At 36.6% G+C, this 23,753-nt stretch overlaps 1 protein-coding gene across 9 annotated transcripts in view; it reads left to right on the top strand.

Moving 5' to 3' along the window:
- YAF2 (YY1 associated factor 2) overlaps positions 1-11,661 on the top strand; it is a 78,600-nt gene extending 66,939 nt beyond the window's left edge. For 7 of the 9 annotated variants that reach the window (XM_015151457.3, XM_077952492.1, XM_077952491.1 and 4 more), the window contains 2 exons: positions 8,940-9,092; positions 9,876-11,661. In XM_015151457.3, coding sequence (XP_015006943.1) covers positions 8,940-9,092; positions 9,876-10,113 — 391 coding nt within the window. In that variant the 3' untranslated portion in view covers positions 10,114-11,661. 9 annotated transcript variants of the gene reach the window in all.
- Positions 11,662-23,753: the final 12,092 nt, after the last annotated feature.

Genomic DNA, 23,753 nt, shown 5'->3' with positions numbered 1-23,753 from the left:
TACAGGTGCTTTCCACCATGCCTAGCTAATTAATTTGTGTGTGTGTGTGTGTGTGTGTGTGTGTGTGTGTGTGTATGGTTTTTTGTTTTGTTTTGTTTTGTTTTTTTTAGTAGAGACAGGGTTTCACCATATTGCCCAGGCAGGTCTTGAACTCGTGGGATCAAGTGATCTGCCCGCCTAAGCCTCTCAAAGTGCTGAGATTACAGGCATGAGCCACCGCATCTGGCCACAGGTTTTCTATATAGAGGAAACAAATGGAACTCTTAGAGTGGATGAGCTCCCTGAAGCAGAATATAAGCCAGGAACCAACACAGATATCAAGCATTCTTTGTTATCATTAAGATATATAAGATAAATGAGCATGTTTTGAGATAAATTATTATTTTAAAAAGGGAAAGATGGAAGATTCAGAAGAGAAAAGTGCTATTTAATTCATTCAGCAAACATTTGTTGAATGCCTGTCAGGCTCTGAGCTTGTTACCAGTGTTTCAAAAATGGAAACTCACAATCCTTCAGGAGCTTGCAAGCATACCTACAATTATAGGATAATGTGACTGACTGACTTATCAAAAACACGTAACATAGCCGGTCTGGCGGCTCATGCCTATAACCCCAGCACTTTGGGAGGGTGAGGCAGGAGGATTGCTTGAGCTCAGGAATTTGAGACTGGCCTGGGCCATGTTGTGAGACCCTTATCTCTACAAAAACCAAAAAAAAAATTACCCAGGTGTGGCTCTGCGTGCCTGTGGTATCAGTTACTTGGGAGGCTGAGGTGGGAGGATCGCTTGACCCCAGAAGGTGGAGGCTGTAGTGAGTTGTGATTATGCCACTGCACTCCAGCCTGGGGGACAGAGCAAGACTCCGTCTTAAAACCAAGAAAGGAGAGAGAAAAGGAAGGGAGGAAACACTTCTACTGTATATCTCTAACCCTGTTACTTCCTAAAATTTAGTCTTGTAGCTAGCTCCACTACTCCAATAGTGTCATTATTACTGATATCCTTCAAGAATAACATTTGTATTCAACATGAAAAGAGAAGAAGTTGACTGGGCACGGTGGTTCACACCTGTAATCCCAGCACTTTGGGAGACTGAGGCAGGTGGATCTCTTGGGTCCAGGAGTTTGCGACGACCTTGGGCAACATGGTGAAACCTGTCTCTACAAAAAATACAAAAATTAGCCTGGTGTGGTGATGCATGCCTGTAGTCCTTGCTGCTTGGGAGGCTGAGGAGGGAGGATTGCTTGAGCCCAGGAGGCAGAGGCTGCAGTGAGCTGAGATTGTGCCACTGCACTCCAGCCTGGGGGGCAGTGAGACTATGTCTCCGGGGAAAAAAAAAAAAAAAGTAAAGAGAAGAGATTAAGAACAGCATGAAGTAACCTCAACATTAAAGGGGCTGAAAGAGGAAGTACTAAGAGGAGCCAGTTGAGATATAAGACGACTGAGAAGGACCTACTTACTGGAGAAGGTAGGAAGAGGAGTAAGAAGAATCTTTGTAGCTGTGGTGCAGGAGAATGTTAAATATAAGTGTCATGATACACAGAGGTCAAATAAGATGAGGACTGAAAGGTGTCCTTTGGTTTTGGCAAACTTGGTGACCTTAGTGTGATTTCTTTAGTGGAGTGGAAAGAGGTTTGGAAAGGTAGAAGTGAAGGCAAGGACATAACTGAGAGAATAGCAGACATTTCCAAAATACTGAAAGAGGAGAAAGGAAGAGCAAGTAAACAGGGGATTAAGGGAGGAGTTTTTTCCATCTAGATGGGGGAGACTTCAGTGTATTTCTATGTCTGTGAAAGAAGTGTAGTGTTCTTATGATGGGAGGGGTGGTATGAGCCCCAGAATATTTACAACATTTTAAAAGGTAATAGTGAGCTTTTAAACTTACTAAATTAAAATATTAATACTAATTATAAATTTAATTAGAAAATGTTAAGTTTTAAAAAAATATTTAGGCAGGCCATCTCAACCAAATGACATGTAAATGTGCAAATATGCTCTTAGGTCTAGAGTTTATATAGTAGATTCTGCTTACTGTAACTACTTTGAGAATAGTGGCTTGTTTCTGTGAATGGAGTGTTCTTGTGTTTTTAAAGGAGAAATTGTGTTTAAAATTATTTTGATAGTTTTGGGGACAATAGCTAAATACCAGGTTAGAATCTTTATTTTCTGCAACGTAAGATAATTTTTTTGAAAAGAATTTAAGGAAGAAGCCAAGCCTCTTCAAACTAAATCACCCTGCTTAAATTTTATGACATAAAATTTCTTTCGGCTGGGTGTGGTGGCGCATGCCTATAATCCCAGCACTTTGGGAGGCTGAGACAGGTGGATCACTTGAGGTAAGGAGTTCGAGACCAGCCTGAGCAACAGGGTGAAACCCCGTCTCTACTAAAAATACAAAAAAAAATTAGCTGGGCATGGTGGTGCACACTTGTAATCCCAGCAACTAGGGAGGCTGAGACAGGAGAATCTCTTGAACCCAAGAGGCAGAGGTTGCAGTGAGCTGAGATCACGCCATTGCACTCCAGCCTGGGCAACAAAAGCAAAGCTCCATCTCAAAAAAAAAAGAAAAAAAAAAGATAATGCTGTCTTTCTTTTCTTGAGATAGATGTGATGGGAAGGTTTGTCAGGAATGTTGTGGGATTTATGTGAGACAAAAGTGTAACAGAATCCTAGACTTAAAAATATGCCATCAAGATATATGTGTATATTCATAAATATTATTTAAAGTATTTTATAACTTACAGTATATATATTTTTAACATTCATGATTTTATTTGACTTACCCAGTAATCTTGGGAATGCAGTCAGAGCTCGAGGTATGGAAACAAAGCCAGACGATGACTTGACTGTCCTGGACTGTAGCTGGGGACTATAGGCATGCGCCACCACTCTTGGCTAACTTTTTGTAGAGACAGGGTTTTGCCATGTTGCCCAGGCTGGTCTCAGACTGCTGGACTCAAGCTCTCTGCCCGCCTTAGCCTCCCAAAGTGCTGGGATTATAGACGTGAGCTATTGAGCCTGGCCAGAAATTTTCAACAGCTTTTTGTTTATTGAATTTCTGTTGTGTGCTACTTACGAATATTTTTCAACATTGAGCTAAGAACCAGAAATGGTAATTCTAATACGGTAGTATTTAAATAATTAGTTACAGGATATGTGTATTGTTTTAATAGGTAGATACACAAACAATTTTTCTTAAGTTCAACCCAATTTTAGTTTTTGAGTCCTTTTTCAAGTGGTTCCACTTACAGAATTGATACTTTATGTTTTATTCTTTCCTTGAGGTCTTCAAAGAAGGAGAACATTTATTTTTTGAAATTACCATATGGACCTTTTGGTCCCTTTTATATTTCTGTTGTATATAACGGGATCTTACTTATTTGATTTTTCCTATATCTTGAGATAGTTTGCTATATCATCCTAGGAACTATTTTATTTATTTTAATTTTACTTTAAGTTCTGGGATACATATGCAGAATGTGCAGGCTTGTTGCATAGATAGACATGTGTCATGGTGGTTTGCTGTACCTATCAACCCGTCATCTGGGTTTTAAACCCCTCATGCATTAGGTATTTGTCCTAATGCTTTCCCTCCCCTTGTCTCCCACCCCCCCAGCAGGCCCCAGTGTGTGATGATCCCCTCCCTGTGTCCATGTGTTCTCATTGTTCAGCTCCCACTTGTGAAGAACATGCGGCGTTTGGTTTTCAGTTCCTAGGAACTATTTTATCTTTACTACTTAGTTATTTCCAACTGTATTTAAAAGAGACCAAAATAATAAGAAAGCAGAAAAGTGGTGGAGTCATCTAGAAGGATAGTGCAATTTTGGAAAAAAAAAACACTATTTTATCATCTTTCCAGAAAGTATAAAAGTGTAGAGACAGTATTTTTGTAGTGTTTGCCCTCCTTTTTCTTTTTTTAAACTTTCATTGAACACATTTGAGAATTGAGAATTTGTCATTTTCTGCTCCTAATGACAGGAAGTTTACAAGATGTTTCGGTTATTAGATGAATCAGGGGATGGTGTAAAGCCAGTGATAGTGGCACCCAAAACTGTAGTGATGTTGAAATTGACCATATAAGGGAAATCTCAGACCATGAGTTGTCAGATGACAATATTCTTGATCATTTTTCTCAAACTCAATAATTGATAAGTGAACAAATATTTCTGAGCACAAAAAGTAAATGTGGTTTCTCATATAAGTAGTCATTCAACAGAAAGGATTTTATCATGCAATATTTTGCAAAAAGAACTTGGAGCATCTTGTTTTGCTTTAGAGACGTATGACAAAATTCTTTTTCTTCTATATTTGACGCAAAAATTTACTTGAGATAGTTCATTAGTGGACTGATGCTGAAGGTAGGTGTGTGTACCTCATCTACAAATGAAAATGGTAATTTTGAAGCAGAGAGAATGTCTGTCTCTTCCAGAAATTACGAGTTGTCAAGGGTTTCAAAAGTAAAGCGTCCTATGATACAAGTGCAAGAAGTGGTAGAAGTAAAGAAAAGCTAAAACCTATTAGAAATGTATTTGAGGCCAGGCGCAATGGCTCATGCCTGTAATCCCAGCACTTTGGGAGGCCGAGGCAGGCAGATCACCTGAGGCTGGGAGTTCAAGACCAACCTGGCCAACATGGGTGAAACCCCCTAAAAATACAAAAAATTAGCCAGGCATGGTGGCACATGCTTGTAATCCCAGCTACTCGGGAGGCTGAGGTAGGAGATTCGCTTGAAGCTAGGAGGCCAGATGTTGCATTGAGCCAAGATCATGCCACCACACTCCAGCCTGGGTGACTGTCTCATTCACAGAGAGAGAGAGAGAGAGAGAGAGAGAGATAGCATTTAAAACCAAGAATCAGTACTTAAAAGATGAATGTTTCTAGGATTAGGCCTGACAGTTGATGAGGAGTTAGTTACATTTGAAAAATAAAAATAAAACCTGGCCGGGCACGGTGGCTCACACCTGCAATCCCAGCACTTTGGGAGGCTGAGGTGGGCAGATCACAAGATCAGGAGATTGAGACCATCCTGGCTAACACAGTGAAACCCTGTCTCTACTAAAAATACAAAAAAAACAAAAAAAAAACAAAAAACTAGCCGGGCGTGGTGGCGGCTGCCTGTAGTCCCAGCTACTTGGGAGGCTGAGGCAGGAGAATGGCATGAACCCAGGAGGCGGAGCTTGCAGTGAGCTGAGATCATGCCACTGCACTCCAGCCTGACAGAGTGAGATGCTATCTCAAAAAAACAAAAACAAACAAAAAAACACCTTTTGGCCATTCGAGGTCTAGATAACTTCAAAACCAAGTTATTATGGAATAAGAAATTGGGTTTACTCTCTTTTAAAGTCTTAATAAAATGCTTAATGAAGTTGTTTCATTGTTCTCTTATTAAAAGGGTCCATTGTGATGTTTGTTTCCCCTGGTATACTGATCATTTAAACATGGACAGAAGTTATTTCTTCTCTGTCTATAATAACTCCTCCTTCTGTTTTCTCTAACACAACACACAGTTCTTTTGTTTTTAATTTTTAGTGCATGAGGGCAGAGCCTGTGTTTGTCTTGTTGATGGTTAATCTCCAGCACCTTACCTAGTGCCTGACACATGTAAATGTGCAATAAAATCTGTCGGACAAGTAGTTTCTTTCCTTTTTTTTGTTCCAGAAGACAGGGTCTCACTCTGTCACCCAGGCTGGAATGCGGTGGTGTGTGTGATCGTGGCTCACTGCAACCTCCACCTCCTGGGTTCAAGGGATTTTTCCACTTCAGCCTCCTACAGGCACGTACCACTATGCTTGGCCAATTTCTGTATTTTTTTGCAGAGGTGGAGTTTCACTATGTTGCCCAGGCTGGCCTCGAACTCTTGGACTCAAATGATCTGCCTGCCTTGGCCTCCCAAAGTGCTGGGATTACAGGCGTGAGCCACCACGCCTGGCCGTAAACAGGTGGTTTTTTATAAAATCTTTCCTTGGTTAGATTTTTGGGCTTTTGTTAGCCAGGGTATCAGCAGATTCACAGTAGGTTTGGATTTAGTCCAGCCTTTTTTATTCAATGAGATTTACCACGTTGCTTCAATTTGCCATATATTTTGGTGTTACTAAGCAGATTACTTCTTTCTGAAATTTGAGTTATGCTATCTCTTTTTAGTAAAGAATCAGTCTTTGTTTTTAATATTCTTTGTCTTTCTTTCCTTTCTTTCATCTTACCTGTCCAACATGACAAAGCTCAATTATGATGAAGTTGATCAAGCCTAAAATATTATTCCTATAATATTTAGCACATGGGATTTTTGTCAGTGGGGGTGGAAGGCAGACCATAGTTGAAAACTACATATATGAAGCCAACATGTGTTGACCTCCTGCTCACACAGGTGGTCAGCTAGCCCCAAAAATATTTTGTCCTAATAAGTAATGAAATGCTCCCCCTTTTCTTACATTATAGTAAATGAATAGACTGCCAAATTTTATACAGTCTATTTGGGCTGTCTATGAAAGATACATAGGGATCCCCAAATTGGTGAATATCATAGCTGACAAATACAGTCTAATCATGGCATATGTTAATAAGTAGATGATGGACTGTAGTTGGCCAGTGGCTTAGTCAGTAGTCATTTATTAACTAGGCAACCATTTTGTGCACATCAACTCCTCATCATGGATCCTTTGGCATTACTAAAAGTGTACTGTCAAAACCATGAATGATAAATCTGTGAACATAAAAAGGTATATTTTATAAATGATACTCTGTCCTTTATTTCCTGAGTTAACTATTTCCCACCTCTAAAATTTCCTCCTATCCTGATTTTTCTCATCAAATAGAAAAGGAATCATAAACCTTAAGATACCTGGAGATAGAAGGGCTTTCTTTTTAATAGGACATGGAGTTGAGTGACTTATGACATTGTAAAAAGATCATCATAAACTGTGTTCCTCCTACCTTCAGTGAAAGCTCTTTAGCCCTACAGAGCAGCAGAGAACTTTAGTTGAATAATTAAACTATATTTGAATAATTAAACTTTATTTGAAAAGTTAAACTACATTTATGTTTTATGCTTCTTTTCTCTCAAAATTCAACCAGATGAAATAATCCTAGAATTGAGGTACAAAATCGTAATCTTTAAGTGAAAATCAACCTTCACATTAAAGTAAGAATAAAAGTGGAATAGTTGTGTAGTATACATTTAGGAAAGCCTAGGATGAAAAGAGAACGATGTACTCAAGAACAGAAAAAAAGAACCACTACAGAAAATTTGTTGATGGTTAGAAAATAACAACAAACAACACTAGGTACAGAGATTACATGATCACTTATTAGACCACTAGTCTCACATTTTTACTTCTACTGTGGTGTAGTACCTTTCTATTTCAGACTAATGCAAGTAATTGTTGTAAAATTCAAGTCTGAATTTCTTCAGTGACTTCTTATCACTTAAGAATAAAATCAGACTGCTTAGGTTTTAATCGTGGGATCCCTTCTTATCTATCCAACTTGGTTTTTTTTCACTCTCTCTACCACTCTGCTCTCCATCTCAAACTTTATCCTATAGTAGTACCAGTATTCACCAGATATATTGCACTTCTTCATGCTTCTTTTTAAAGTGTGATCCCCAGAGACCTCAGCATAACTTGGAAACTAGTTAGAAATACAGTTTCTTGGGCTCTACTTCAAGGCCTACTAAATCAGAAACCCTGAGGGCAGGCTAAGCAAGCTAAGCCTTTTAGGTGATTCTGATGTACCTTAAATTTGAAAACTGCCACCTTAACCCTTTTCTTTTTTTAACCTCAGCCATTAACTACCATACTGTCAATATCACTTTTATTTGTGCAACTCTTAATCTACATCTCAAACTCTATGTCAGTCCTATTTTTTAAGTTGTATATTGGACATCTGTCCTGGATATCCTTTCAGTACTTCAGACTATCTAGGCCCTGAGCAAAATTCATTATCCATCTCCTGAAACCTACTTTACATACTGTTTCCTATTTTCTCTCAGCCTGGCAGCTTTGATTCTTAGATTGTACAATATTTTCTCATTATTTTTTATGTTGTCTTGCTGCAGAGGAACAGGGGGAAAAAAGATTTTTAAAAAACTGTACTAACCAAAAAAGGGTCAGGATTTTTCATGCAATAAAGTTACTATTGTTTGTAGAGCCATCTGTTAAAATGTATTTTCATCTTACTTCTTCCCTCCTTCCCTCTGCCTCTTTCCTTGCTGTATCCTTCTTTCTCTCTCAAGAACTTAGAGACTGTATTTTGAATCTTAACCTCAGTTGTGCAAGTTCTGTGGTAAAGGTGGACAGGTGAAAGCTTGTACCAGCATCAGATGTTGAAGCCAGGCAACATTTCAGATATCCCTGAACAGTTCTTACAGTAGGTTCTCAATAAATACTTTCTAAATGAGTAAGTTAGCAAGTAGATGAGTCTCAAAGGACTGGGTAGATTTCCAGGGTCAAAAGAGCATAGTGAGATTGTGGCTGGAGATGTAAGAAACTTAAAGGATTTAAGCAATAAGGAGTGAGAAATTTTGATAGTAAATGTTTATTAAATGAATAAATGAAAAGCTTTAAAAAACAGATAGCCATTGTCACAAATGGTTAGGTATTTCCTTCTCTGAAGGAGGAGGGATAAATTATTATTTCAGTGTAAACTTTGAAGTTTGATTTTTAGAATTCATGTTTATATGGGTACATCCCATTTAGTTTGATATACATTTAAAATAATTTCTTATGTTGATTTATGTAACAGTATTCTAATGTTTGAACATATATCTTAGACTATAAATTTTAACTGTTACAGTTTGTTCTGTTTTTGTTGAACAGGAAAAACAATGATACATACTTGAAAGTTATTGTATTATTAATTTGTTTTCATAATGTGAGATATTCTCTCACAAAGCACTTATGTTTTAAGTTATAATTTAAAATACCTTTCTTTTTAACATGCACACAGGAAACCTCGACCTGTCTCCCAGTTGGTTGCACAGCAGGTTACTCAGCAGTTTGTGCCTCCTACACAGTCAAAGAAAGAGAAAAAAGATAAAGTAGAAAAAGAAAAAAATGAAAAAGAAACAACTAGCAAAAAGAATAGCCATAAGAAAACCAGGTAAATTTGAAGAGTGTTTTATGACATTTTTGAAATAATAAAACCATTTAATTTTTTAACCATTGATATACTAATATACACAAAGTGGAAGTAAAATATTTGGTTTCCTTTCTTTTAAGGTATCAGAAAAGGTTTTACTGAGTTTGAAAGATACATTGGAAATTAAACACAGAAGCCACAAATACAAGCTTAAATGTGGTGATGCTTTTTTCTTTGTACTAGATTGGAAGACATTGTATCTGGGTGTTTTGTTTTGTTTTGTTTTTCCCTTAAGAAGAGCTGTTTGAACCAGGAGTGGTTTTCAAAATACCGAACAGATAATTGCGTGGGTTTTAACCTATCAAAATGGTCATGTGTTCAGTCAGAACAATCATGATACCCTTATTAGTGTGTGTCAGTGGAGTAACAATCTTCCTTGCATGTAGCTCAACCTTAGTTTTTATCACCTTGCTCCATGGTGCAGCTATTTCATTGTTGTCTAAAACATCTATTTTAATAAAGTTAATAAGCTGTCTGCAAAATTATGATACAGCTATAGAAGCACAAGTTCTACTTCTAGGCTGTCACAGTTTTTGGTCGCATTGAAGAATATTCATGAATGATTGGTTTGATTAATGTTAATGAGTTGAAACATTTTACGATGTTTTTGTGGCTGGTTACACATAAATTGCTTTAAATATGTGTATTCATTTTGTTACTTTCACCTACTTTTAGTATTTATTATATGCTCAGAAATTTGGTAGAGGGAAAAGCTAGTTAAAATTTCATTTTTTTTATGTTTAGACCAAGATTGAAAAATGTGGATCGGAGTAGTGCTCAGCATTTGGAAGTTACCGTTGGAGATCTGACAGTCATTATTACAGACTTTAAGGAGAAAACAAAGTCACCACCTGCATCTAGTGCTGCTTCTGCAGATCAACACAGTCAAAGCGGCTCTAGCTCTGATAACACAGAGAGAGGAATGTCCAGGTCATCTTCACCCAGAGGAGAAGCCTCATCATTGAATGGAGAATCTCATTAAAGTTTATTTTCTCCAGTTTCTTAGTCACTTCTGTCCTACCATGCAAATACACAGATTATGCCAAGAGGTACCACATTTTCATGACAAATACATTCATGCACAATTCATAATTTGAGTTTTACATAAAATAGAAATTTGTTAGAATTTGTTAGATTTTATTGCAACTATGCCTACCAAACATTTCCAGACTTAACATTTTGGTCTCTGCAGTTAAGTGCCATGAAAATGTGGTTGAATTATTCATTATGCAGTGTTATTGGTAAGTGTATTTTCACTTTTAGTTTAGTGAATTCTAACACATAATTCTTGAATTCTCTACTATTGGCATGTAACGAATTTAAATTTTTTATAACATAGTGCAAGCTGCCTAAATATGTATTATTTGAAAATTGTGAAACAGATAGTTATATGTATACAAGTCAAAGATCAACTTAACTATTGCTGCAACAGGTTTTTCTTAATGGTTATCCTCTTAAATACACCTGCTGGTACTTGGTGTGGTTAAATAGGAAAATTGTTATTAAATAAAGAATTTGTATGAACCTTTGCCAATGTTTTTGACACGTTTTACTAATTATTGTTCCTGAATTATGTTTCTGGCTTTATCCATTTGTTGAGGTTTTTTTGTTTGCTTATTTTTCAAAACATTCATTTATTGTAATGTTTACTAGCAGACTAGTAAACAATAAAGCATTGATTATTTAGCTTTATAATTCAGGTTTAGTGCTATTGTCATTGAACACTGGTATTTTCTGTATCATATAAAACATTAAAATTCAAATAATTATAAGCATTTGGCAAAAACGAGAAAAGAAACTTGCCATATTTTACAAGCTGCAATTTTAGAAAAGCTTTAACTTAATGATAGTTTTATCACTGTTTTCTTGTCCCAAACTTATCCAGGGCCATACCTGCATGAATCTAATTAAAACAGAAATGGGAATTGTTGCACAGAAATGGGAAATAGCTAATTTTAAATCAGTCTAATTGGCCTCTTACTAAATATAACAATTCTTATGAAAATCATAGTACCCTATTTTCAGACACAACTACCAGTTTACACATTTCTCAGTATCCTGAAAGGAAAAAAGTATAGCCCCACTTATACTATGTAAAATTACCAATAAAATATTTTTATGACTACAGATTTTGCCTTTTTGTTTATGACTATTAAAGTGTTTTATTTAGTATTTAGAATTTCAACCTGGAAACCACACAGTACTTAAATTCTCCTGGGGTCTCCTGCTTTCTCTTAACCATTTGCTTAATATATATCTACCTATAGGAGACTTTTGAATTGTAAATGGACTTAAAAATAGAATGTGGATACAAAATATCACATAAGACATTATGATAACATTTGAAGAAAAAATAAAACTGTAGACCCTAACAGTTGTGATATTTGGTGGTTTCGTGTGGTAATGTAATTTTCTGTTTAATTACAGTACTTTTTACAGGCACAGTGGTACTGTCTTTTTTGTAAGATGCTAGTTGTGAAATACAATTGCATACAGTAAAAGTCTGTGATTAAAACATTTATATACCTCATTCTTTAGTGTTGTTAAATGAAAAATTAAAATTTGTGTTTGTTATAAGATACGTTCAGTGGAATACCAACTAACCAGATATGTTCCTTTAAAACATGATATTTTTGTCTTATTCTGTTTTTAACATGTTTCAAATGTTTTATATATTCATTTTTGGACAGAGTAAAAATTTAAAAATGTTAATAGGGAAAATATTTAATTTTTAAGTCAAAAACTATACTTTAAAGGCATTACATCTATGATCAAATACTTTCAGAATGTATTTTAAATGAGCTGCAAGAGAGAAAAATCTGACAGGAGATGGGATTTTACCTGAATGGAGCATACTCATATTTCTACATAGGTGGGTAGATACTCATCTTTCTACATAGGCAGGAACACAGTGTAGCATGGAGATTAAGCATGCTAACTGACACCTCATGTTTGAATCCTGTTGTAGAATGGAAATGAGCTTAAATTACCCAAGCTTACTTTCCATCTATAAAACAGGGCTAATGGTAATCACATCTAATTTATAGGGTTGTTGGGAGGATTAAGTCAATCCATGTAAAATTCTTAATTATCTGACACATACTGGTCACTCAGTAAATGTGAGCTTTTACTATTGTTATAGATAAAATCCCATTACAAAAATACAAAAATATTTTTTGTAACAATTATTTTCATGCCCTCTTGGATGACATAAAGTAATAGTGTTTTATAGATTTCACTAAATTTTCAGTATAATACCAGATGTTTTCTCTGGACGCAGAAAGACCATCTTTCCATAATTAAAGAACCTGGTGGGTGTGCACTATGAGATTGAAGAAATGAATTAAGTCGACTAGTTTGAAAGTGTTTTATTAATCACAGGTATGTCAACCTGCCTTTGTTTCACCCTACCTCAAATACTCTTCCACACCAGGAAAACAAACGCAAATTCCATAAATAGAACTGATGTTAAAATATGCAGAAAGATTCAGAACCTAGGTTTAAGGTACATATTTTGCTCTGTTTCATGAACTTACAAGGTGGGTTGAGCACTGGGTTCCTTAAGCCAAATTCCATACAAAAAGAACTTGGGTGTTTTCCAGCATTTATTACTTTACTTTGCTATAAGTAAGAGTGAAGATCCCGGGTGCGATGGCTCATGCCAATAATCCCAGCACTTTGGGCTGAAGCGGGCAGATATTTTGAGCCCAGGGCCAGCCTGGGCAACATGGTGAAAGCTCATCTCTATAATTAAATATATATATATATATTTGTGTGTGTGTGTGTGTGTGTGTGTGTGTATTTAAAAAGTGAATATACTTTGAGGCAGAAGAATAATCTTAAAACCTTTTGTATTATACAATAGAAATAGTTAAAGGTTTTATTTTTATTAAATGCTTTCCTAAAATGATAGTGGATAATAGACAAAGCGAAACATTTAAAAAGGAAGAGAAACTTCAGCCTTTCTACGTTGATAGCATGTTTATTAACTTTTAAAGATCCTTATAGCCTAAAAGAATGTAGCCTCTGCATATTACATGCATTAATGGTAACTGGTCTAGAAGTTTTTGTTTCCACTGAGGCTTTCCCCACGTGCTTTTTTAAACTTCCTACTATGGTTTGGATATGGTTTGTCCTCACCAAGATTCATGCTGAGGCCTGAGTCCCCAATTTGATTGTGTTGGTAGGTGGTGCCTTTAAGAGATGATTAGGTCATTGCGATGGATTAAGGGCTTTCTCATGAGGCTCAGTTCTGGAATGGATTCACTCTTGCAGGAATGGATGAATTCTCACAAGAGTGGGTTGTTACAAAGTGAGGATGCTTCTTGTGTTCTGTTCTCTTTGCCCTCCTCAGTTCACCATCTGCTTTCCACCATGAGTTGAAGCAGCATGAGGCCCTCATCAGATGGCCTGCCTGATCTTCGACTCCTTAGCCTTTGCAATCGTGAGCCAAAATAAATCTCTTTTCTTTACAAATTGCCCAGTCTCAGGTATTCTGTTACAGCAAAAAAAAAAAGTGGATTGAGATACTTTTTTGCTCTGCAACTTACCTCTTTTCCAGAATCTTTTAAGGACTCGATGTAGGAACTGAGCTATTTAGTAAGTCATTAGTAGACGTTTCCGCACAGTATTTTGAAAATTAAATGAAAACAGAAAAGTGAGTGTGTATATAAGAAAAGTAATAGTAAAAAAGCGCTTTGACTTCTTAGTACTCACCCTCTCCTGTATATCTCCAGGCACCTTCAGTTGTCTGGAACAAAGAATGTAGGAAAAACTGAAGAAGTTCAGAACAGTTACCAATGACAAAAATCACTGATTAGAATAAAAAGACAAGGTTACGGAATATATGTTGTTACTGATCATCTTTCAAAAGCAGAAGGAAAAGAATGCCCTCCCTGGCTACTGACGGTGATGAAAAGTAAGCCCCGCTCCTATCACAGGCAATGAAGGACAGGGATGGAAAAAAAAAGTGAAGAAGAAGGGGAAAAAGCAAAAGTTGTGAAAAAAATTAGAAAAGGGGACACTGGGACTCAGTCTGGATAATGGTAGAATCACTAGGAAGGGAAAGAACAAATAGAACTTAACAGCACATCAGTCTCTGGTGACATTTTAAAAACATGATAAAGCATCTTCATGATGTCTCTGTCATTAGCTAAAGTTTAGCTTGTGTTTAGTAGACTATTTACTAAGACAGCAGTATGTGTAATACAGAATGATGTTCATCAAAACCAGTTCGCTTTAGGAAACTGTCACAGAGAAGTTTTACCTTGAATTACAAGATAATTCAAGACCCACTAAACCTGTGTGTATTATTTCCACTCCTCAGGAATTCCAGTTGGGGAAGTATCTATTTCACTGGGTCCTTGCCCCAAAAAGTTCCCCCAGGGGTTTATTCTTACAACTTTAAGTTTTTTGTTTTTTGTTTTTTAAATATTATTTGGTGTGATTTACACTAGATATATGTGGCCATTTATAAGAACAAAAGAAAATTATTAATTACTTTCCTGAATGCACATCCTTACCAGCCCAGATAATTTAAATGTTAAGTATGTAATGTGCAGTTGACCCTTGAACAACATAGGTTTTAACTGCGTGGGTGCACTTACACATGGATTTTCTTCCAACTCTGCCACGTTGAAGACAGCAAAATCAACCATTCCTCTTTTTCCTCAGCCTACTCAATATGAAGACTATGAGGATGAAGACCTTTATGATGATCAACTTCCACTTAATGAATAGTAAATATATTTTTCCTTCCTAATGATTTAACAATTTCCTTGGTTACTTTATTGAAGAATACAGTATATAATACATATACAAAATATGTGTTAATCAACTGTTTATGTTATCAGTAAGACTTCTGGTCAACAGTAGGCTTTTAGTAGTTACGTTTTGGGGAGTCAAAAGTTGTATGCGAGTTTCTGACTGCTTGAGGGTTGGTGTCTCTAACCGCCACATGTTTAAAGGTCAACTGAATTAGGCTTTGTGCTTAGCCAGTGCAGATATTCCTGTCTTTATGGAATGGTCTAATTCTGGAGCACATGAAATGCTGTAAGACTAAATACTTCAATGGAAAAAATCAGGTAGCTATCTGGAAGGCTTCAGTGCTCTGGGACATGTTTTACATTCTTAGTCTCCCCTGTTGGTGGGAGTTATGGACTGTAATAGCTCTCTCACTGTTGTAATACAGCATTTTGTTGACTTTGGTTTTATTTACATCGGTGTTATTTAATTCAGTGAACACTTATTGAGTATTCGGTGAACACTTATTGAATACATACTCAATAAGATGTGGAATGCACATCTTAGAGACTGTAAATTACAGTGCTGTAACTATAATAATAAAAACATGTATGAGATACGAGAGAGTGCTTGTTACCCATTTGTTTCTAGAAAATTCACCTAGGCTTAAGTATCTACTACAAGTCCACATTGAAAATGTTAGGGCCTCATCTTGATGTTTGAAGCTGATAACGTTGGGTGTCACCAGCAGTTTTAGCCAACTCTTGTTTTATTTACTCTAGCTTGAATTTTCAAAAGTTTAAGACTTTAAGCCATGTAAAGTGAGATAATTTATCATTTTCCTGCACTAATTTTTAAAAATCACACAACAACTGAATGAGGTCTGCTATGTCATTTTTGTAGATGAAGAAGCATATTACATCAGTCTGTCCAAAAGAAATTTTATTCAGATTTATTTCAGAAAGAGCTTTGCTTCACCTGAGAAATTGCCTTTTCCTTATGGACAAAGCAGATTATGAATTGCCCGAAATTTTTGCTGTAGTTGTGAGAAATCTCCTATTAAAATTGGGTTCAGGCTGGGTGCGGTGGCTCACACCTATAATCCCAGCACTTTGGGAGGCCGAGGTGGGCAGAACCCCGTCTCTACTAAAAATACAAAAAATTAGCCGGTCATAGTGGCGGGCACCTGTGATCCCAGCTACTTGGGAGACTGAGGCAGGAGAATTGCTTGAAACCAGGAGCTGGAGGTGGCAGTGAGCAGAGATCCTACCCCTGCACTCCAGCCTGGGTGACAGAGCGAGACTCCGTCTCAAAAAAAAAAAAAAAAAAAAAAAAATTGAGTTCAGTTTTAATAATTATGTGGGCTTGGTTGTCTGCTTATCTGTATTCTAATGTTTTAGTATTTTTCTGTCAAAGGAAAAAGATTTAATATAAAGATTCAAGCTTCACATCATGACAAATAATAAATTGTGAAATATAATTTTTTCTTCTTCTTCTTGTATTTTTTATAAATATTGGGTTTCCCAACATTTCCCTGGCTGGTCTTGAAATCCTGGGCTCAAGCCATCCTCTTGCGTTGGGCTCCTAAAGTTTTTGGGATTATAGGTGTGAGCCACGGAGCCTGGTGGTTACTCTTTTTCTATTTTAATCTCATTTCTTATTCTTGATCTTTTTTGTATTTTTCCAGAGTTTGATTTTTATCTACTTGTTTTTCTTTTGTTCTTATAAATGGCCACAAATCCTAGTGTAAATCAGGCCAGATAGTATTTTTTTAAAAAAATTCTTTATTTCAAGTTGTAAGAATAAACTCAGAGGGAACTTTTTGGGGCAAGGACCCAGTGAGATACATACCTCCCCAGCTGGAATTCCTGAGGAGTGGAAATACTACATACAGTTTTAGTAGGTCTTGAGATTACATCTAGATTTAAATTGGCTGACCTACCTGGAAGAAGGGAGTTTGGATGAAAGCTACCACCTCATCATCATTTTTCTAATAAATCTTTTAGCAAGAAAATTCAGAAACGAAAATAGAAACCAAGATTTATTAACTTAGATTTTATGGATATTACTTTCATTATCCTCTTTTAATTCATAATAATGCCGACAAGAAAATGGTCCTGTGTTTACTTTTGGAGTCAGCAAGAATGGGAAGAGTTGGAAGATTATAAAACTAGTTTGGGAGAAGACTTCTAAAGGACAAACAAAATGACAGTGAACACATTTTGTTTAATAATTTTTAATTTTTGTGGGTACATAGGAGGTATATATATTTACAGGGTACATGAGATGTTTTGATATGTAATGCATAATAATCACATCATGGAGATTGGAGTATCCATCTCCTCAAGCATTTATCCTTTGTGTTACTGACAATCCAATTATACTCTTTTAGTTATTTTTAAATGTACAATTATGTTATCAAATAGAAGGTCTTATTCTATTTTTTTTTGTACTCATTAACATCCTCCCCACCCCCACCACCTACCCTTCCCAGCCTCTAGTAACCATCCTTCTACTGTCTGTCTCCATGAGTTTAACCATTTTAATTGTTAGATCCCACAAATAAGTGAGAACATAGGATTTTTGTCTTTCTGACCCTGGCTTATTTCATTTAACATAACGATCTCCAGTTCCATCCATGTTGTTGCAAATGACTGGATCTCATTTTTTTATGGCTAAATAGTACTCCATTGTTTGTATGTACCACATTTCCTTTATCCAATCATCTATTGATGGACATTTACATTGCTTCCAAATCTTAGCTATTGTAAACAGTGCTGTAATAAACACGGGAGTACAGATATCTCTTCAATATACTGATTTCCTTTCTTTTGGGTATATACCTAGCAGTGGGATTGCTGGATCCTATGGTAGCTCGTTTTTTAGTTTTTTGAGGAACCTCCAAACTGTTCTCCATAGTGGTTGTACTAATTTACATTCCCATCAACAATGTACAACGGTTCCCTTTTCTCCACATCCTTGCCAGCATTTGTTACTGCCTGTTTTTTGGATATAAGCCATTTTAATTGGGGTGAGATGATATCTCATTGTAGTTTTGGTTTGCATTTCTCTGATGATCAATGATGTTGAGCACCTTTTCATATGCCCATTTGCCATTTGTACATCTTCTTTTGAGAAATGTGTATTCAAACATTTGGCCTATATTTTGATTGAATTATTAGATTTTTTTTTCTTACAGAGTGTTGCTTGAGCTCCTGATGTATTCTGGTTATGAATCCCTGGTCAGAGGGGTGGGTTGCAAATATTTTCTCCAATTCTGTGGGTTTCCTCATGTTGTTGAGTGTTTCCTTTGCTGTGCAGAAGCTTTTCAACTTGATATGATTCCATTTGTCCATTTTTGCTTTGGTTGCCTGTGCTTATGGGGTGTTACTCAAGAAATTTTTCCCCAGACTAAGGTCCTGGAGATTTTCCCCCCATGTTTTCTTTTACTAATTTCATAATGTGAGTCTTAAAGTTAAGTCTTTAATCCAGTTTGATTTGATTTCTGTATATGGTGAGAGATAGGGGTCTAGTTTCATTCTTCTGCATATGGATATCCAGTTTTCCCAGCACGATTTATTGAAGAGATTGTCTTTTCCAGTGTATATTCTTGGCACTTTTGTCAAATATGAATTCATTGTAGGTGTGTGGACTTTTTTCTGGGTTCTCTACTATTTTCTATTAATTTTTTTTGGAGACAGAATCTCACTGTGTCACCCAGACTAGAGTGCAGTGGTGCAGTCTTGGCTCACTGCAACCTCTACCTCCTGGGTTCAAGAATTCTCATGCCTCAACCTCCTGAGTAGCTGGGATTACAGGTGTGCACCATCACACCCAGCTAATTTTTGTATATTTAGCAGAGACGGGTTTCGTCATGTTGGCCAGGTTGGTCTCTAACTCCTGGCCTCAAGTGATCCACCTGCCTTGGCCTCCCAAAGTGCTGGGATTACAGGTGTGAGCCACTGAGCCTGGCTTCTGGGTTCTATTCATTGATCTGTGTGTCTAATTTTATGCCACTACCATGCTGTTTGGTTACTATAGCTCTGTAGTACAATTTGAAGTCAGGTAATGTGTTTCCTCTAGTTTTGTTCTTTTTGCTTATTAGGACAGCTTTGGTTATTCTGTGTCTTTTGTGATTCCATATAAATTTTAGGATTGTTATTTATATTTCTGCGAAGAATGTCATTAGTATTCTGATAGAGATTGCATTGAATCTGCATATTTCTTTGGGTAGGTAGTATGAACATTCTAACAATATGATTGTTCTAATCCATTAACTTGGAATCTCTTCATTTTTTTGTGTGTCCTCTAAATTTCTTTCATCAATGTTTTATAGTTTTCATTGCAGAGATCCTTCACTTCTTTGTTTAATTCCTAGATATTTAATTTTATTTGTGGCTCTTTTAATTGGGATTACTTTTGTTATTTTTCAGATTGTTCACTTTTGGTATATTGAAATGCTACTGATTTTTATATGTTGATTTTTTATCCTGAAACTTTAGTGAATTTGTTTATCAGTTCTAATAGTTTTCTGGTGGAGTCTTTAGGTTTTTCCAAATATAAGATTATAATTATCTGCAAACAAGGATAATTCAGCTTCTGTTCCAATTTGGATGCCCTTTATTTATTTCTCTTGTCTGATTGCTCTAGCTAGGACTTCCAGTAGTATGTTGAATAACAGTGGTGAAAGTGGGTGGTGTTGAATGCATTTTTAAAAAGAAACTAGGTTGAGTTCCCAGAAGAAAAGAGCAGTGATCTGGCCTTAGCCTAAGAGGTAGTTTTTGGTTTTTATTTATTTATTTATTTTTAGATGGAGTCTTGTTCTGTTGCCAGGCTGGAGTGCAGTGGCGCGATCTCTGCTCACTGCAACCTCCACCTCCCGGGTTCACGGGATCCTCCTGCCTCACCCTCCAGAGTAGCTGGGACTACAGGCGCGTGCCATCACACCCAGCTAATTTTTGTATTTTTAGTAGGGACAGGGTTTCACCATGTTCGCCAGGATGGTTTCAATCTCCTGACCTGTGATCCGCCTGCCTCGGTGTCCCGAAGTGCTGGATTTTTTGGTATTTAATAAGGGAAAATTTAAAACGCCTATGTTTTCTAGCACAGAATAAGATAAATAATTTAAGGAACACTTTCACTTAATTGGAAAAGAGAGCAAAAAATAATATTTCCTTTATTAAAAATAAAATATATAAATGTAAAAATAAACCAAACATAACAGGATTACCTAGTGATGTAATTTCTGTATAGAAAGGAATATGAGGGAACAATAAGAATTCTGAGTTCAGCCAAGCTTCAGACAGAAGTGTGATAGTAGCAGAATTCTTAATTATTTTCAGTCTTCAATTTTTGGGAACGTGGGTCAAAAGAGTCTTGAAACCCTCCCTCCCTCCCTTCCTTCCTTCCTTCCTTCTTTTTTCCTCCTTTCCTTTCCTTTCTTCCTTCCTTTCTTCCTATGCTTATTTCCTTTTTAAAGTTTAAAAAAATTTTTTGGGGGTACATAGTATGTGTATATATTTACAGGGTACATAAGATGTTTTGATAAAGGCAGGCAATGCAAAATAATCACATCATGGAGAATAGGGTATCCCTTCCTTCAAGCATTTATCCTCTGTGTTACAAACAATTCAATTACATACACTTTTAGTTATTTTTAAAATGTACCATTATGCTATTGACTATAGTCACCCTGTTGTGCTATCAAATAGTAGGTCTGTTCTTTAATATAATTATGAGCCTTGACTTATCACAATAATTTGCATATGGGTGTTTTCTTTTTTTTATATATTTTTTATTTTTTGAGATGGCTTTTCGCTCTTGTTGCCCAGGATGGAGTGCAGTGGCGCAATCTCAGCTCACTGTAACCTCTGCCTCCAGGGTTCAAGTGATTCTCCTGCCCCAGCCTCCCAAGTAGCTGGGATTACAGGCATGCACCACCATGCCTGGCTAATTTTGTATTTTTAGTAGAGACAGGGTTTTACTATGTTGGTCAGGCTGGTCTCAAACTCTTGACCTCAGGTGATCCACCCACCTCGGCTTCCCAGAGTGCTGGGATTACAGGCATGAGCCACACACCTGGCCTATGAGTGTTTTAATTCAAAATTTCCTCGTGACTAAATTTCCCTACAAATCTAGCTTTATATTTTACTGACTTTTTTTTTTTTTGAGACGGAGTCTCACTGTCACCCAGGCTGGCATTCAGTGGTGCGATTTTAGCTCACTGCAACCTCCACCTCCTGGGCCCAAGTGATCCTCCCATTTCAGCCTCCCACGTAGCTGGGACCACAGATGCACAGCACCATGCCCAGCTAATTTTTGTATTTTTTGTAGAGATGGTTTTTCACCATGTTGCCCAGGCTCATCTTGAATTCCTAAGCTCAAGTGACCTTCCTGCCTTGGCCTCCCAAAGTGCTGGGATTACAGGCATGAGCCATTGCGCCTGGCCGTTACTATTTTTTTAAAAATAATATATTTTGTTTTACTAATTGGTATGCAGGGTTCTTGAAGTTTGAACCAGGGAGAAACAGAGGGTTGTCCAGAGGATATTCCTTGCTCTCTTTCCCACCTAGCCCACTCTACACTTTCCCTACCTTGTAGATGGAAATGTCAGCGAAATTCTGGTATCATATAGGAGGTTAAGACATCCTCATGAATTGGCTTTCCACCGCTTCTTTTTTTTTTTCAATTTAAATTATTTATTTATTCTTAATCTTTCACTACTACTTTTTCTACTCTTGTGGCCTGTAGCAACGTGTTTTTGAGAATGAAGAGCATCACTTTACTCTTTCATTCTTCCCCGACTCTTTCCCTAGAGTTACTCCTCTGAATGAACACATGAGATTTTTGTTCAAACTAAACATTATTTTCCAACTTTTCCTCCAGTCCAACAAAATCTCTAGGAATCGGACTGTGGAAAATCGGGAAATACACTAGAAGACCACTAGGGGAGAGAATGAATTTTACTTTTAGCCTGAGTTTCTGAATCTTTGTGCTCTGCTACTAATCTGACTTATATTTCACTGATTGTAAATTTTACTTTAGACTCCAAGACCAGTCTGAAAGATTTTCATATAACATTGGTTCCCTTTTTGCTTTCAATTTGAATTTGTACCACTCCATTTAGTGCTTATTTGTTCCTAGTGAGATAGCATGGTGTAATGGAAAAGAACAAGAAATAGAAATCTTAGAGGATTTCTATTTGAATTTTGGATCTTATTATTAACCATGTGGTAAATGAATATCTCCGAATTTCAGGCTGTTTGCTTTTTGAGGGGAAGTTGTTTTTTATTTTTAAATTTTTCTTACTATCTGGGGTCATCAGGCTCGTTGTTTATTTAAAAGAATAGAATAACATCTCCTACTTCATAGCAATGTTATAAAGATTAAATTAAACATTTATTTATTTATTTGTAGAAAGAGGGGTCTCATTATATTACCCAAGTTGTTTTCGATCTCCTGGCCTCAAGCAATCCTCCCAGCTCTTCCTCCCAAAGCGCTGGGATTACAGGTGTGAGCCACTGTGTCCAGCCAAGGATTAAATTCCATTGTGTATAGACCTTTATAAAATGGAAGTCATGCAAAAAGGTTTTTTTTTTTCCCTGCAAAAAGTTTTTGAATTTTACTCCGAAAAGGTGTAGAATTTAACTCTTTCTCCATAAGATGTCTTTTTTTTTTTTTTTTTAATTAAGGAATCAAGTACTTAAGGTAGAAGTGTAAAGAAAATGCTGAGCAGGCCCCCAAATCTGCTCCAGAGTGATTTAGAGAAGATATTTAAACAAAATGAAAACGGCGGCCGGGCGCAGTGGCTCATGCCTGTAATCCCAGCACTTTGGGAGGCCAAGGCGGGTGGATCACGAGGTCAAGAGATAGAGGCTATACTGGCCAACATGGTGAAACCCCGGCTCTACTAAAAATACAAAAAATTAGCTGGGCGTGATGGCAGGCACACGCCTCTAGTCCCAGCTAATCGGGAGGCTGAGGCAGGAGAATCACTCACTTGAACCCGGGAGGCGGAGGTTGCAGTGAGCCGAGATTGCGCCACTGCACTCCAGCCTGGAGAGAGAGCAAAAGTCCATCTCAAAAAAATTAAATAAATAAATAAAGAAAAAAAGAAAACGCCCATTGATTGAATGCCTATTGTATATCCAAGATGTACTAGGAGCTATACGAAAAATCAAGATTAATCTTTTAAATATAAAATTATTGAGATATGGCTTAATTCTGAATCAGAGAATTTTCCAGATCATGGAGATCTCTATCTCCTAAACAACAAATTTTGATACTCTTAAATTACTTTTTCTCCACCTAAATTTACCTATTTGATAGGATGAATGAAGGTCAACATGGGTTAAAAATTTGGATATCAGTCTATCAGAGAATTAAGAGACTGGCATAGAGAAAAAAATAGATTTAGGAATACATACCTTCACGCAGTACATGAAAGAAACACCTAACTGTTGTGACATCAAATATGTTAAAGCGTCTTCATAACTTAATTTTAGCAATATCAAAATGCAATGTGTAAATCCGGTTAATAATTAGAGGGGATGCCAGCATGCACACAGCTCCTTAAAGATAGCCAGTTAAGATGGTGTATAATAGAAAAATCATTTCTATTTTTGGAATGGTTTATATAATTTTTCAACAGAAAATTACAGGATTAGAAGGAACCTAAAGGGATAATATGGTCCAGTACCCTGATGTCAATAAATGAGTGGCTATTCTTCCCGATATGCTCTTTTCATAAAATTGTTGCAGAAATGAAAATTGCTTGCCTTCTCTTTTTGCCATTCCATTATTTTAACCATCTGTGGGTCAAGGAGTTATTCTTAATTATTACTACGTTTAGTTTCTTTGTTGAAATAGATAAGTTACAGT

The sequence above is a fragment of the Macaca mulatta genome, chromosome 11, assembly GCF_049350105.2.
Source record: "Macaca mulatta isolate MMU2019108-1 chromosome 11, T2T-MMU8v2.0, whole genome shotgun sequence".
Lineage (NCBI taxonomy): Eukaryota > Metazoa > Chordata > Mammalia > Primates > Cercopithecidae > Macaca > Macaca mulatta.
This window is presented reverse-complemented; position numbering and strand designations above follow the sequence as displayed.